We start from the raw sequence: 17,333 nt of genomic DNA, 5'->3' as shown, positions 1-17,333 counted from the left end.
CAGCAGAGACTCTGAAGGAAACCAATCTAATGGTCCTGATATTACTCTGTTCCTCTTCAGATTACATAAAGCCTCCAGCTCTTTCTCTTGCAATTGTGTTACTATGGAAATGTTTCTCTCTTTCTCTGGAGTTCAGAAGGGAAGGAGTCTGGTAACAGAAGTGGGGTTTATTTTATTTATTTATTTCAGTTATTTCACTTTTACTTTGATTTCTGATACTGAATAAGAGCTTGATCTTTGGCCAGAGTTGTATTGTAGAAGCTAAACGGTTAGCGTCACTTCTGAATCTTGTACAAGAAGGTTGTTTTAGATGTACTGAGAACAAAAAAAGGTTGTGGCTTGTGTCAACAACAAACAGGAAACTGAAAGCCTTGTGGGGCGGAAAACTCTATTTTATATTTGTATAGGAGCACTTCTGCTCATGTTTTCCATGGAGAACACAGACCCATGCTGTTCTGCACAGTGGGATAAGGTGTGTCTTGGCCAGCCCAGTCCCGTTCCAGTCCCGTCCCAGCCCCAGTCCCGTCCCAGTCCCAGTCCCAGTCCCAGTCCCAGTCCCAGTCCCAGTCCCAGCCCCAGCCCCAGCCCCAGTCCAGTCCCAGTCCCAGTCCCAGTCCCAGCCCCAGTCCAGTCCCAGTCCAGTCCCAGCCCCGGTCCCAGTCCCAGCCAGAACCAATAGTAATATAATACAGTGTTGTGAAAAAAATATTGGCCCCACTTTCTAATTTTCTCTACTTTTGCATATTTTTTTTTATACTGGAATGTTGTCAAAACCTAATATTAGATAAAGGGAACCTGAGTGAACAAATAAGACAACAATTCATATACTTATTTCATTTATTTGATGAACAAAGTTATGCAACACTCAATGCCCCAGTGTGTAAAAGTAATTGCCCCCGAGGACACTCAGTAACTGGTTGCTCCACCTTGTACCTGGGACGACTCCAACCAAACGCTTCCTGTAGTTGATCAGTCAAACGCTTCCTGTAGTTGATCAGTCAAACGCTTCCTGTAGTTGATCAGTCAAACGCTTCCTGTAGTTGATCAGTCAAACGCTTCCTGTAGTTGATCAGTCAAACGCTTCCTGTAGTTGATCAGTCAAACGCTTCCTGTAGTTGATCAGTCAAACGCTTCCTGTAGTTGATCAGTCTCTCACGTCGCTGTGGAGTCTGGACTTTGACTAGGCCATTCCAAAACTTCAAATGTGTTTTGCTTTTTAGCCTTGCTGCATGACCCAGCTGTGCTTCAGCTTCAGCTCACAAACGGATGGCCTGACGTTCTCCTGTAGAATGATCTGATACAGAGCAGAATTCATGGTTCCTTCTATTAAGGCAAGTCGCTTATCCTGAGGCAGCAAAGCCTCCCCAAACCACCACACCACCATCCCCATGCTGGACCCCAAACCATCACACCACCATCACCATGCTGGACCCCAAACCACCACACCACCATCACCATGCTGGACCCCAAACCATCACACCACCATCACTATGCTGGAGCCCAAACCATCACACCACCATCACCATGCTGACCCCAAACCATCACACCACCATCAACATGCTGGAGCCCAAACCATCACACCACCATCACCATGCTGGAGCCCAAACCACCACACCACCATCACCATGCTGACCCCAAACCATCACATCACCATGCTGGAGCCCAAACCATCACACCACCATCACCATGCTGGACCCCAAACCACCACACCACCATCACCATGCTGGACCCCAAACCATCACACCACCATCACCATGCTGGACCCCAAACCATCACACCACCATCACCGTGCTGGACCCCAAACCATCACACCACCATCACCATGCTGGACCCCAAACCATCACACCACCATCACCATGCTGGACCCCAAACCATCACACCACCATCACCATGCTGGACCCTAAACCATCACACCACCATCACCATGCTGACCCCAAACCATCACACCACCATCACCATGCTGGACCCCAAACCATCACACCACCATCACCATGCTGGACCCCAAACCACCACACCACCATCACCATGCTGGACCCCAAACCATCACACCACCATCACCATGCTGGACCCCAAACCATCACACCACCATCACCATGCTGGACCCCAAACCATCACACCACCATCACTATGCTGGAGCCCAAACCATCACACCACCATCACCATGCTGGACCCCAAACCACCACACCACCATCACCATGCTGGACCCCAAACCATCACACCACCATCACCATGCTGGACCCCAAACCACCACACCACCATCACCATGCTGGACCCCAAACCATCACACCACCATCACTATGCTGGAGCCCAAACCATCACACCACCATCACCATGCTGACCCCAAACCATCACACCACCATCAACATGCTGGAGCCCAAACCATCACACCACCATCACCATGCTGGAGCCCAAACCACCACACCACCATCACCATGCTGACCCCAAACCATCACATCACCATGCTGGAGCCCAAACCATCACACCACCATCACCATGCTGGACCCCAAACCACCACACCACCATCACCATGCTGGACCCCAAACCATCACACCACCATCACCATGCTGGACCCCAAACCATCACACCACCATCACCGTGCTGGACCCCAAACCATCACACCACCATCACCGTGCTGGACCCCAAACCATCACACCACCATCACCATGCTGGACCCCAAACCATCACACCACCATCACCATGCTGGACCCTAAACCATCACACCACCATCACCATGCTGACCCCAAACCATCACACCACCATCACCATGCTGGACCCCAAACCATCACACCACCATCACCATGCTGGACCCCAAACCACCACACCACCATCACCATGCTGGACCCCAAACCATCACACCACCATCACCATGCTGGACCCCAAACCATCACACCACCATCACCATGCTGGACCCCAAACCATCACACCACCATCACTATGCTGGAGCCCAAACCATCACACCACCATCACCATGATGGAGCCCAAACCATCACACCACCATCACCATGCTGGAGCCCAAACCATCACACCACCATCACCATGCTGGAGCCCAAACCATCACACCACCATCACCATGCTGGAGCCCAAACCATCACACCACCATCACCATGCTGGACCCCAAACCACCACACCACCATCACCATGCTGGACCCCAAACCATCACACCACCATCACCATGCTGGACCCCAAACCACCACACCACCATCACCATGCTGGACCCCAAACCATCACACCACCACCATGCTTGACCGTTGGCATGAGGTTCTGGGGAATTGAAGTGTTTGGTTTTCGCCAGGCATAATGGGACCCATGTCGTCCAACATGTTATACTTTTGACTCATCTGTCCATAGAACATTCTTCAGAGAGTGTTGATGATCATCCAGGTGCTTTTTGGCAAACTGGAGTCAACCTTTTTGGACGAGATGGGTCCCATTATGCCTGGCGAACACCAAATGACTTCAGGGGCTTATTCTGTTGCAAAAAGTTTCGTAAATGGAATGAAATAGGGAGGGACCTACCTCAATTTGTCCAATAGAAACTCTTGTTTTAGTGTTTGGACTAATGATTACACCCCAGGTGTGCAAAACTGTGGCCCACTGAGGTTTCCCAAACTGGTTTCCCAAACTGGCTGCCAACTGAGGTTTCCCAAACTGGTTTCCCAAACTGGTTTCCCAAACTGGATTCCAAACTGGTTTCCCAAACTGTTTGTGCCCTTTCCCATGTCCCAGTAGCCCAGCAAGGCCCGTACCCCCTCAAGCTGCTCCGGTCATTTCCGTTGTGCCCTTGAGCAAGGCCCGTACCCCCTCAAGCTGCTCCGGGTATTTCCGTTGTCATACTAACGTGTCATTTCCTGTCTCCCTTCAGGTGATCATCAACAGCACCATCACCCCAAACATGACCTTCACCAAGACCTCCCAGAAGTTTGGCCAATGGGCTGACAGCAGAGCCAACACAGTGTTCGGACTGGGGTTCGCCTCCGAGCAGCAGCTGGCCAAGGTACTGATTGGTTCATTGATTTTCTGTTACAATTTTAAAAAGACAAAGCTATTCCATCACTACTGTAAAGATATAGCTGTTCTGTCACTACCGGCAACATAAAGCCATTCCGTCACTACCGGCAACATAAAGCCATTCCGTCACTACCGGCAACATAAAGCCATTCCGTCACTACCGGCAACATAAAGCCATTCCGTCACTACCGGCAACATAAAGCCATTCCGTCACTACCGGCAACATAAAGCCATTCCGTTACTACCTCTGTGTTTGTTTGGTCCAGTATTTGTTGTTGTTGTTTGGGAACCACCTTGGATATGAGTTGATTAATCATCTCATGGGATTTTATCCTTCACATATTTTACAATGAATAAATAGTAGATAGTCTAGTTTGTCCCTGAGCTCATCATGTCAGTAACTCACCTCCACCGTGAGTTACAACCCAACGGCACCCTATTGTCTTTATAGTGCACTACTTTAGACTAAGGCCTATAGGGGTGATACTGCACTACTTTAGACTAAGGCCTATAGGGGTGATGGTGCACTACTTTAGACTAAGGCCTATAGGGGTGATGGTGCACTACTTTAGACTAAGGCCTATAGGGGTGATGGTGCACTACTTTAGACTAAGGCCTATAGGGGTGATACTGCACTACTTTAGACTAAGGCCTATAGGGGTGATGGTGCACTACTTTAGACCAGGTTCCATTGGGGACATGTGATTACATCATCATTAAGCGACACACACACATCGCTTGTCTCTATAGGGGTGATGGTGCACTACTTTAGACCAGGTTCCATTGGGGACATGTGATTACATCATCATTAAGCGACACACACACATCGCTTGTCTCTATAGGGGTGATGGTGCACTACTTTAGACCAGGTTCCATTGGGGACATGTGATTACATCATCATTAAGCGACACACACACATCGCTTGTCTCTATAGGGGTGATGGTGCACTACTTTAGACCAGGTTCCATTGGTGACATATGATTACATCATCATTAAGCGACACACACACATCGCTTGTCTCTATAGGGGTGATGGTGCACTACTTTAGACCAGGTTCCATTGGGGACATGTGATTACATCATCATTAAGCGACACACACACATCGCTTGTCTCTATAGGGGTGATGGTGCACTACTTTAGACCAGGTTCCATTGGGGACATGTGGTTACATCATCATTAAGCGACACACACACATCGCTTGTCTCTATAGGGGTGATGGTGCACTACTTTAGACCAGGTTCCATTGGGGACATGTGATTACATCATCATTAAGCGACACACACACATCGCTTGTCTCTATAGGGGTGATGGTGCACTACTTTAGACCAGGTTCCATTGGGGACATGTGATTACATCATCATTAAGCGACACACACACATCGCTTGTCTCTATAGGGGTGATGGTGCACTACTTTAGACCAGGTTCCATTGGGGACATGTGATTACATCATCATTAAGTGACACACACACATCGCTTGTCTCTATAGGGGTGATGGTGCACTACTTTAGACCAGGTTCCATTGGGGACATGTGATTACATCATCATTAAGCGACACACACACATCGCTTGTCTCTATAGGGGTGATGGTGCACTACTTTAGACCAGGTTCCATTGGGGACATGTGATTACATCATCATTAAGCGACACACACACATCGCTTGTCTCTATAGGGGTGATGGTGCACTACTTTAGACCAGGTTCCATTGGGGACATGTGATTACATCATCATTAAGCGACACACACACATCGCTTGTCTCCAGTGATTTATGTTTTTATATTTGAACTTGTATTAATGAATCTTTTTCCTTGTTTATTTCATCTTGTTTCAGTTTGCTGAGAAGTTCCAGGAAGTGAAGGAAGCAGCGAAGCTGGCCAGGGACAAGTCACAGGAGAAGATGGAGACATCGAGTAACAATTCCCAGGTAACATACGGGCACACACACACACCCATAATAACATGTGAAGAAGCGGTGAATTGCACACACGCACGCAAACACACACACACGCATGTGCACAGATACATACAGTTGAAGTCGGAAGTTTACATAGGTTGGAGTCATTAACTCGTTTTTTCAACCACTCCACAAATGTCTTGTTAACAAACTATAGTTTAGGCAAGTCAGTTAGGACATCTACTTTGTGCACAGCACAAGTAATTCTTCCAACAATTGTTTACAGACATATTATTTCACTTATAATTCACTGTATCACAATTCCAGTGGGTCAGACGTTTACATACACTAAGTTGACTGTGCCTTTAAACAGCTTGATGTCATGACTTTAGAAGCTTCTGATAGGCTAATTGACATCATTTTGAGTCAATTGGAGGTGTACCTGTGGATGTATTTCAAGGCCTACCTTCAAACTCAGTGCCTCTTTGCTTGACATCAAGGCTTATTTCTTTTGATTTTCCCAAGACCTGTAGACCTCCACAAGTCTGGTTCATCTTTGGGAGCAATTTCCAAACGCCTGAAGGTACCACATTCATATGTACAAACAATAGTAGGCAAGTATAAACACCATGGGACCACGCAGCTGTCATACCACTCAGGAAGGAGACGCGTTCTGTCTCCTAGAGATGAAGGTACCTTGGTGCGAAAAGTGCAAATCAATCCCAGAACAACAGCCTAGGATCTTGTGAACATGCTGGAGGAAACAGGTACAAAAGTATCTATATTCACAGTAAAACGAGTCGACATAACCTGAAAGGCCGCTCAGCAAGGAAGAAGCCACTGCTCCAAAACCGCCATAAAAAAGCCAGACTACGGTTTGCAACTGCACATGGGGACAAAGAATGTACTTTTTGGAGAAATGTCCTCTGGTCTGATGAAACAAAAATAGAACTGTTTGGCCATAATGACCATCGTTATGTTTGGAGGAACAAGGGGGAGGCTTGCAACCCGAAGAACACCATCCCAACCGTAAGGCACGGGGATGGCAGAATCATGTTGTGGGGGTGCTTTGCTGCAGGAGGGACTGGTGCACTTCACAAAATAGATGGCATCATGAGGCGGGACAATTATGTGGATGGACAATTATGTGGATATATGAAGCAACATCTCAAGACATCAGTCAGGAAGTTAAATCTTGGTCACAAATGGGTCTTCCAAATGGACAATGACCTCAAGCATACTTCCAAAGTTGTGGAAAAATGGCTTAAGGACAACAAAGTCAAGGTATTGGAGTGACCATCACAAAGCCCTGACCTCAATCCCATAGAAAATGTGTGGGCAGAACTGAAAAAGCGTGCGCGAGCAAGGAGGCCTACAAACCTGACTCAGTTACACCAGCTCTGTCAGGAGGAATGGGCCAAAATTCACCCAACTTATTGTGGAAGGCTGCCCAGAAACATTTGACCCAAGTTAAACAATTTAAAGGCAATGCTACCAAATACTAATTGAGTGTATGTAAACTTCTGACCCACTGGGAATGTGATGAAAGAAATAAAAGCTGAAATAAATCATTCTTTCTACTATTATTCTGACATTTCACATTCTTAAAATAAAGTGTTGATCCTAACTGACCTAAGACAGACTAAGGTGTATGTTATCTTTCGACTTCAACTGTACATACACACACTCAGTAATGAGTGACTAGGTGTAGTAAAGTGATACTTGGTGTGTGGGGGTCAAAGGTGACAGGGAGTCACTTATCATCTGCCAGCCGCCAAACAGACACATAATCTACCCTGGGAGGCTGTAATGTGACGGGTCAGAGCTGTAAAAAGTCTGCTGGATTGTGTTACATCATCTCATCAACAGCCTGAGGACAGTATTCTGACTGTCAGTTCTGTTCTAACATGTATTCTAACATGTCCTCTCATTAGTATTCTGACTGCCAGTTCTGTTCTAACATGTATTCTAACATGTCCTCTCATTAGTATTCTGACTGCCAGTTCTGTACTAACATGTATTCTAACATGTCATCTCATTAGTATTCTGACTGCCAGTTCTGTTCTAACATGTCATCTCATTAGTATTCTGACTGTCAGTTCTGTTCTAACATGTCATCTCATTAGTATTCTGACTGCCAGTTCTGTTCTAACATGTCATCTCATTAGTATTCTGACATGTCATCTCATTAGTATTCTGACTGTCAGTTCTGTTCTAACATGTCATCTCATTAGTATTCTGACATGTCATCTCATTAGTATTCTGACTGCCAGTTCTGTTCTAACATGTCATCTCATTAGTATTCTGACTGTCAGTTCTGTTCTAACATGTCATCTCATTAGTATTCTGACTGTTAGTTCTGTTCTAACATGTCATCTCATTAGTATTCTGACTGTTAGTTCTGTTCTAACATGTCATCTCATTAGTATTCTGACATGTCATCTCATTAGTATTCTGACTGTTAGTTCTGTTCTGACATGTCATCTCATTAGTATTCTGACTGCCAGTTCTGTTCTAACATGTCATCTCATTAGTATTCTGACTGTCAGTTCTGTTCTAACATGTCATCTCATTAGTATTCTGACTGTTAGTTCTGTTCTAACATGTCATCTCATTAGTATTCTGACATGTCATCTCATTAGTATTCTGACTGTTAGTTCTGTTCTGACATGTCATCTCATTAGTATTCTGACTGTCAGTTCTGTTCTAACATGTCATCTCATTAGTATTCTGACTGTTAGTTCTGTTCTAACATGTCATCTCATTAGTATTCTGACTGTTAGTTCTGTTCTAACATGTCATCTCATTAGTATTCTGACTGTCAGTTCTGTTCTAACATGTCATCTCATTAGTATTCTGACTGTCAGTTCTGTTCTAACATGTTCTCTCATTAGTATTCTAACATGTTCTCTCATTAGTATTCTGTCAGTTCTGTTCTAACATGTCATCTCATTAGTATTCTGACTGTCAGTTCTGTTCTAACATGTTCTCTCATTAGTATTCTAACATGTTCTCTCATTAGTATTCTAACATGTTCTCTCATTAGTATTCTAACATGTCATCTCATTAGTATTCTGACTGTCAGTTCTGTTCTAACATGTTCTCTCATTAGTATTCTAACATGTTCTCTCATTAGTATTCTGACTGTCAGTTCTGTTCTAACATGTTCTCTCATTAGTATTCTGACTGTCAGTTCTGTTCTAACATGTTCTCTCATTAGTATTCTGACTGTCAGTTCTGTTCTAACATGTTCTCTCATTAGTATTCTAACATGTTCTCTCATTAGTATTCTAACATGTCATCTCATTAGTATTCTGACTGTCAGTTCTGTTCTAACATGTTCTCTCATTAGTATTCTAACATGTTCTCTCATTAGTATTCTGACTGTCAGTTCTGTTCTAACATGTTCTCTCATTAGTATTCTAACATGTTCTCTCATTAGTATTCTGACTGTCAGTTCTGTTCTAACATGTTCTCTCATTAGTATTCTGACTGTCAGTTCTGTTCTAACATGTTCTCTCATTAGTATTCTGACTGTCAGTTCTGTTCTAACATGTCATCTCATTAGTATTCTAACATGTTCTCTCATTAGTATTCTAACATGTCATCTCATTAGTATTCTGACTGCGTACTCTCCCTATGTAAGCCCCTAAACTCCCTGGATATATTGGTTGAGGCCCAAATGGAACCCTATCCACTACGTTTGACTAGAGCCAATGACCACCGTAGCATGTGTTCTCTTTATTTGGTCAGACATCAGATGGTTTAATCACATTCATATTCAGAGGAAACTGGACTCTATTGCTGTGTATTACTCTCCATTTATTAGATAAAGTTGAATAGGTTTTATATTTTCATTTTAAATTTGCATAGATAATTATTTGATATGTGCTCTAATGGGCTGTAATGATAATATCTTCATTAATTAGCAGTAGTTGGTTGTTTTGGGATGTATAATCTCTCTTCGACAGAGCTACGTTAATATAACTGGTGCTACCTTTTTAGAATCTGTGGGGAAGGAATGGGAATGCGTGGCCTAACGAGTAGCAGTAGTTCCAGTGTTTGGGTTTTTTCCATCCCTGGTTATTTGGACAAATCGCATCCTATCACATTTCTCTGACATTCCCGTCATTTGTTGAGAGACGGTGGAGCTCCTCGTTCCAGCATCTCTTAATCCCCTCAGATATGGAACCAGAAATTAATCCAGCAGCTGACCAATCACGTGAGACTTTAGTTCCGGGTTAACCGAGATGGTTCTATTCATTAATATATTGCTGGTTTACCTGATAAAACCCTGGCAACACAGAGAGAGGAGAGGATGGCTGTGTCGTAAATAGCAACCTATTCCCTATATAGTGGTACTACTATAGACCAGAGCCCTATTCCCTATATAGTGGTACTACTATAGACCAGGGCCCTATTCCCTGTATAGTGCACTACTTTGAACCAGAGCCCTATTCCCTATATAGTGCACTACTATAGACCAGGGCCCTATTCCCTATATAGTGGTACTACTATAGACCAGAGCCCTATTCCCTATATAGTGGTCCTACTATAGACCAGAGCCCTATTCCCTATATAGTGGTACTACTATAGACCAGGGCACAACCCAATTGAACACTAATTGGAGATCTGGAGCGCTGCCTGAGACAGTGTTTTCAATCACCATCAACACCCTATTTTAAGACACTTCATGTTGGTGTTTCCGTTATTTTGGCGGTTACAATACCGTGTCCCAAATGGCTCCCTATTCCCTATTGGCCCTGGTCAAAAGTAGTGGACTATATAGGGAATAGGTTGCCATTGGGGATTCAGAGGGTGGTTTGAGAGGTGTTTTTCTAGCCTCTCACCCAGCCAGCCAGTCTTAGCCTGCCAGGTCTGCTCAGTACACTCTGTTACTATTGACATGCCCCAAATGGCACACTATTCCCCATAGACCCTGGTCTAAAGTAGTGCCCTATATAGGGAATAGGGTGCCATTTGGGATGTAGGCTATAGCTAAATGGTGTTTCAGAGCTGGTCAGTACTAACTAGCTGTTACTATAACTACATGGTGTCTCAGAGCTGGTCAGTACTAACTAGCTGTTACTATAACTACATGGTGTTTCAGAGCTGGTCAGTACTAACTAGCTGTTACTATAACTACATGGTGTTTCAGAGCTGGTCAGTACTAACTAGCTGTTACTATAACTACATGGTGTTTCAGAGCTGGTCAGTACTAACTAGCTGTTACTATAACTACATGGTGTTTCAGAGCTGTTCAGTACTAACTAGCTGTTACTATAACTAAATGGTGTTTCAGAGCTGGTCAGTATTAACTAGCTGTTACTATAACTACATGGTGTTTCAGAGCTGGTCAGTACTAACTAGCTGTTACTATCTGACTGTTACTATAACTACATGGTGTTTTAGAGCTGGTCAGTACTAACTAGCTGTTAATATCTGACTGTTACTATAACTACATGGTGTTTCAGAGCTGGTCAGTACTAACTAGCTGTTAATATCTGACTGTTACTATAACTACATGGTGTTTCAGAGCTGTTCAGTACTAACTAGCTGTTAATATCTGACTGTTACTATAACTACATGGTGTTTCAGAGCTGGTCAGTACTAACTAGCTGTTAATATCTGACTGTTACTATAACTACATGGTGTTTCAGAGCTGTTCAGTACTAACTAGCTGTTCATATCTGACTGTTACTATAACTACATGGTGTTTCAGAGCTGGTCAGTACTAACTAGCTGTTACTATAACTACATGGTGTTTCAGAGCTGGTCAGTACTAACTAGCTGTTAATATCTGACTGTTACTATAACTACATGGTGTTTCAGAGCTGGTCAATACTAACTAGCTGTTACTATCTGACTGTTACTATAACTACATGGTGTTTTAGAGCTGGTCAGTACTAACTAGCTGTTAATATCTGACTGTTACTATAACTACATGGTGTTTCAGAGCTGGTCAGTACTAACTAGCTGTTACTATAACTACATGGTGTTTCAGAGCTGGTCAGTACTAACTAGCTGTTACTATCTGACTGTTTAACTACAGATGGCACGAGTCTGACTCAGCTCTATGAAGCAGAATCATCCTCTGGTATCTGACATAAATTGTCCTCGTCCTCCCCCTCATCCAGGAGTCGGGTCGTGAGACCCCCTCGTCCACCCAGGCCTCAAGCATCAACGGGACGGACGATGAGAAGATCTCCCACGGAGGACCGGAGACCGCAGCGCTGATGAGCGAGAATGACAAACTCAAGACCACTGTGGAACAGAGGTAAGGAGGGAGGGGGAGAGGTAAGGAGGGAGGGGGAGAGGTAAGGAGGGAGGGGGAGAGGTAAGGAGGGAGGGGGAGAGGTAAGGAGGGAGGGGGAGAGGTAAGGAGGGAGGGGGAGAGGTAAGGAGGTAGGGGGAGAGGTAAGGAGGGAGGGGTAGGGGGAGAGGTGAGGAGGGAGGGGGAGAGGTAAGGAGGGAGAGGTAAGGAGGGAGGGGGAGAGGTAAGGAGGGAGAGGTAAGGAGGGAGGGGGAGAGGTAAGGAGGGAGGGGGAGAGGTAAGGAGGGAGGGGGAGAGGTGAGGAGGGAGGGGGAGAGGTAAGGAGGGAGGGGTAGGGGGAGAGGTGAGGAGGGAGGGGGAGAGGTGAGGGGTAGGGGGAGAGGTGAGGAGGGAGGGGGAGAGGTGAGGAGGGAGGGGGGAGAGGTGAGGAGGGAGTGGGAGAGGTGAGGAGGGAGTGGGAGAGGTGAGGAGGGAGTGGGGAGAGGTGAGGAGGGAGTGGGAGAGGTGAGGAGGGAGGGGGAGAGGTGAGGAGGGAGGGGGAGAGGTGAGGAGGGAGGGGGAGAGGTGAGGAGGGAGGGGGAGAGGTGAGGAGGGAGGGGGAGAGGTGAGGAGGGAGGGGGAGAGGTGAGGAGGAGGGGGGGAGAGGTGAGGAGGGAGGGGGAGAGGTGAGGAGGGAGGGGGAGAGGTAAGGAGGGAGGGGGGAGAGGTAAGGAGGGAGGGGTAAGGGGAGAGGTAAGGAGGAGGGGGGAGAGGTAAGGGGAGAGGTAAGGAGGGAGGGGTAAGGGGAGAGGTAAGGAGGGGTAAGGGGAGAGGTAAGGAGGGAGAGGGAGAGGTAGGGGAGGGGGAGAGGTAAGGAGGGAGGGGGAGATAACAACAGACTCAAGACCACCGTGGAACAGAGGTCAGTAAACATTTCAACACACATCATAGAACGTGGGAGAACCCACAGAACATTGAGTTCAGGTGAACCTTAAAGACCTTAAATACCCTCGTAGGTGGTGATCATGGCAGGCCATGTTTGAGGTTCTCCAGGTAGTTTACTCATCTCTGACAACATCAGCTTGCTGCAGAGAGATGGAAGGTATCAGTGCAGAGAGATGGAAGGTATCAGTGCAGAGAGATGGACAGTATCAGTGCAGAGAGATGGAAGGTATCAGCTGGCTGCAGAGAGATGGAAGGTATCAGTGCAGAGAGATGGAAGGTATCAGTTTTCTGCAGAGAGATGGAAGGTATCAGTGCAGAGAGATGGAAGGTATCAGTGCAGAGAGATGGAAGGTTATCAGTGCAGAGAGATGGAAGGTATCAGTGCAGAGAGATGGAAGGTATCAGTGCAGAGAGATGGAAGGTATCAGTTGCAGAGAGATGGAAGGTATCAGTGCAGAGAGATGGAAGGTATCAGTGCGAGAGATGGAAGGTATCAGTGCAGAGATGGAAAGTATCAGTGCAGAGAGATGGAAGGTATCAGTGCAGAGAGATGGGAAGGTATCAGCTTGCTGCAGAGAGATGGAAGGTATCAAGCTTGCTGCAGAGAGATGGGAGGTATCAGTGCAGAGAGATGGAGGTATCAGTGCAGAGAGATGGAACGGTATCAGTGCAGAGAGATGGAAGGTATCAGTGCAGAGAGATGGAAGGTATCAGTGCAGAGAGATGGAAGGTTATCAGTGCAGAGAGATAGAAGGTATCAGTGCAGAGAGATGGAAGGTATCAGCTTGTGCAGAGAGATGGCAGGTATCAGTGCATAGAGATGGAAGGTATCAGTGCATAGAGATGGGAGGTATCAGTGCAGAGAGATGGAAGGTTATCAGCTTGCTGCGAGAGATGGAAGGTATCAGCTTGCTGCAGAGAGATGGAAGGTATCAGCTTGCTGCAGAGAGATGGAAGGTATCAGTGCAGAGAGATGGAAGGTATCAGTGCAGAGAGATGGAAGGTATCAACTGGCTGCAGAGAGATGGAAGGAATCAGTGCAGAGAGATGGAAGGAATCAGTGCAGAGAGATGGAAGGTATCAGTGCAGAGAGATGGAAGGTATCAGTGCAGAGAGATGGAAGGTATCAGTGCAGAGAGATGGGAGGTATCAGTGCAGAGAGATGGGAGGTATCAGTGCAGAGAGATGGAAAGGTATCAGTGCAGAGAGATGGACAGTATCAGGCAGAGAGATGGAAGGTATCAGCTGGCTGCAGAGAGATGGAAGGTATCAGTGCAGAGAGATGGAAGGTATCAGTTTTCTGCAGAGAGATGGAAGGTATCAGTTTCTGCAGAGAGATGGAAGGGTATCAGTGCAGAGAGATGGAAGGTATCAGTGCAGAGAGATGGGAAGGTATCAGTGCAGAGAGATGGAAGGTATCAGTGCAGAGAGATGGAAGGTATCAGTGCAGAGAGATGGAAGGTATCAGTGCAGAGAGATGGAAGGTATCAGTGCAGAGACATGGAAGGTATCAGTGCAGAGAGATGGAAGGTATCAGTGCAGAGAGATGGAAGGTATCAGTGCAGAGAGATGGGAGGTATCAGTGCAGAGAGATGGGAGGTATCAGCTTGCTGCAGAGAGATGGAAGGTATCAGCTTGCTGCAGAGAGATGGGAGGTATCAGTGCAGAGAGATGGAAGGTATCAGTGCAGAGAGATGGAAGGTATCAGTGCAGAGAGATGAAGGTATCAGGTGCAGAGAGATGGAAGGTATCAGTGCAGAGAGATGGAAGGTATCAGTGCAGAGAGATGGAAGGTATCAGTGCAGAGAGATGGGAGGGTATCAGTGCAGAGAGATGGGAGGTATCAGCTTGCTGCAGAGAGATGGAAGTATCAGCTTGCTGCAGAGAGATGGGAGGTATCAGTGCAGAGAGATGGAAGGTATCAGTGCAGAGAGATGGAAGGTATCAGTGCAGAGAGATGGAAGGTATCAGTGCAGAGAGATGGAAGGTATCAGTGCAGAGAGATAGAAGGTATCAGTGCAGAGAGATGGAAGGTATCAGCTTGCTGCAGAGAGATGGAAGGTATCAGTGCATAGAGATGGGAGGTATCAGCTTGCTGCAGAGAGATGGAAGGTATCAGCTTGCTGCAGAGAGATGGGAGGTATCAGTGCAGAGAGATGGAAGGTATCAGTGCAGGAGAGATGGAAGGTATCAGTGCAGAGAGATGGAAGGTATCAGTGCAGAGAGATGGAAGGTATCAGTGCAGAGAGATAGAAGGTATCAGTGCAGAGAGATGGAAGGTATCAGCTTGCTGCAGAGAGATGGAAGGTATCAGTGCATAGAGATGGGAGGTATCATGCAGAGAGATGGAAGGTATCAGCTGCTGCAGAGAGATGGAAGGTATCAGCTTGCTGCAGAGAGATGGAAGGTATCAGCTTGCTGCAGAGAGATGGAAGGTATCAGTGCCAGAGAGATGGAAGGTATCAGTGCAGAGAGATGGAAGGTATCAACTGGCTGCAGAGAGATGGAAGGAATCAGTGCAGAGAGATGGAAGGAATCAGTGCAGAGAGATGGAAGGTATCAGTGGCAGAGAGATGGAAGGTATCAGTGCAGAGAGATGGGAGGTATCAGTGCAGAGAGATGGGAGGTATCAGTGCAGAGAGATGGAAGGTATCAGTGCAGAGAGATGGACGGTATCAGTGCAGAGAGATGGGAGGTATCAGCTGGCTGCAGAGAGATGGAAGATATCAGTGCAGAGAGATGGAAGGAATCAGTGCAGAGAGATGGAAGGTATCAGTGCAGAGAGATGGAAGGTATTAGTGCAGAGAGATGGAAGGTATCAGTCCATGGACTACAGTCTGCTGAGAGCAGTGAAGAAAGATTGTGTTCAGTAACCAACTGCCAGGGATCTGACACAACCATGTTGTAGAATGTGGGTGGTACGGGTTTGTCCTGCATTCGTTAGTATGGAGCTCGATTTACCCACCCAACCAGCCATGCACACTGAAAGAACCAGTCATGCACACTGAAAGAACCAGCCATGCACACTGACAGAACCAGTCATGCCAGCCATGCAACAACTGAAAGAACCAGCCATGCACACTGAAAGAACCAGCCATGCACACTCTGAAAGAACCAGCCATGCACACTCTGAAAGAACCAGCCATGCACACTCTGAAAAAACCATTCATGCATACGCTGAAAGAACCACAGCCATGCACACTCTGAAAGAACCAGCCATGCACACTCGAAAGAACCAGCCTTGCACACCTCTGAAAGACCAGCCTTGCACACTCGAAAGAACACAGCCAGGCAACACTCTGAAAGAACCAGCCATGCACACTCTGAAAGAACAGCCATGCACACACCTGAAAGAACCAGCCATGCACACTGAAAAAACCAGCCATGCACACTCTGAACAGAACCAGCCCATGCACACCTGAAAGAACAGCCATGCACACTGAAGAACCAGCCATGCACACTGAAAGAACCACCATGCACACTGAAAGAACAGCCATGCACACTGAAGAACCAGCCATTCACACTGAAAGAACCATCCTGCACACTGAAAGAACCAGCCATGCACACTGGAAAGAACCAGCCATGCACACTGAAAGAACCAGCCATGCACACCTGAAAGAACCAAGCCATGCACACGTCTGAAAGAACCAGCCATGCACACTCTGAAAGAACCAGCCATGCACACTGAAAGAACCATCCATGCACACTCTGAAAGAACCAGCCATGCACACTATGAAAAAACCAGCCATGCACACTCTGAAAGAACCAGCCATGCACACTCTGAAAGAACCAGCCATGCACACTCTGAAAGAACCAGCCATGCACACTCTGAAAGAACCAGCCATGCACACTGAAAGAACCAGCCATGCACACTGAAAGAACCAGCCATGCACACTGAAAGAGCCAGCCATGCACACTGAAAGAACCAGCCATGCACACTGAAAGAACCAGCCATGCACACTGAAAGAACCAGCCATGCACACTGAAAGAACCAGCCATGCACACTGAAAGAACCAGCCATGCACTCTGAAAGAACCATGCGACTTCTTTATATGCATATTGGTAGGTTTTGACCCTAAATTACTTTGAAAATATTAATCTCTCTCCTCCCACTCTCTCTCCCTCTCTCTTCTCTTCTCTCTCCATCTCTCTTCTCTTCTCTCTCTTCTCTTCTCTCACTCTCTCTTCTCTCTCTCTTCTCCCTCTCTTTCTTCTCTTTCTCTCTCTCTCTCTCT

General features: G+C 46.4%; 1 protein-coding gene across 1 annotated transcript in view; it reads left to right on the top strand.

The window, feature by feature from the left end:
- The window catches only part of LOC116359575 (homer protein homolog 2-like), a 127,185-nt gene that overhangs the window by 94,540 nt on the left and 15,312 nt on the right, over positions 1-17,333 (top strand). Inside the window, exons 3-6 of the mRNA XM_031812410.1 lie at positions 3,863-3,994; positions 5,838-5,930; positions 12,038-12,177; positions 16,007-16,022. Coding sequence (XP_031668270.1) covers positions 3,863-3,994; positions 5,838-5,930; positions 12,038-12,177; positions 16,007-16,022 — 381 coding nt within the window. The remainder of the gene's footprint in view (positions 1-3,862; positions 3,995-5,837; positions 5,931-12,037; positions 12,178-16,006; positions 16,023-17,333) is intronic.

This window comes from Oncorhynchus kisutch, unplaced genomic scaffold (assembly GCF_002021735.2).
Source record: "Oncorhynchus kisutch isolate 150728-3 unplaced genomic scaffold, Okis_V2 Okis03b-Okis08b_hom, whole genome shotgun sequence".
In the NCBI taxonomy this organism is placed as follows: Eukaryota; Metazoa; Chordata; class Actinopteri; order Salmoniformes; family Salmonidae; genus Oncorhynchus; species Oncorhynchus kisutch.
This window is presented reverse-complemented; position numbering and strand designations above follow the sequence as displayed.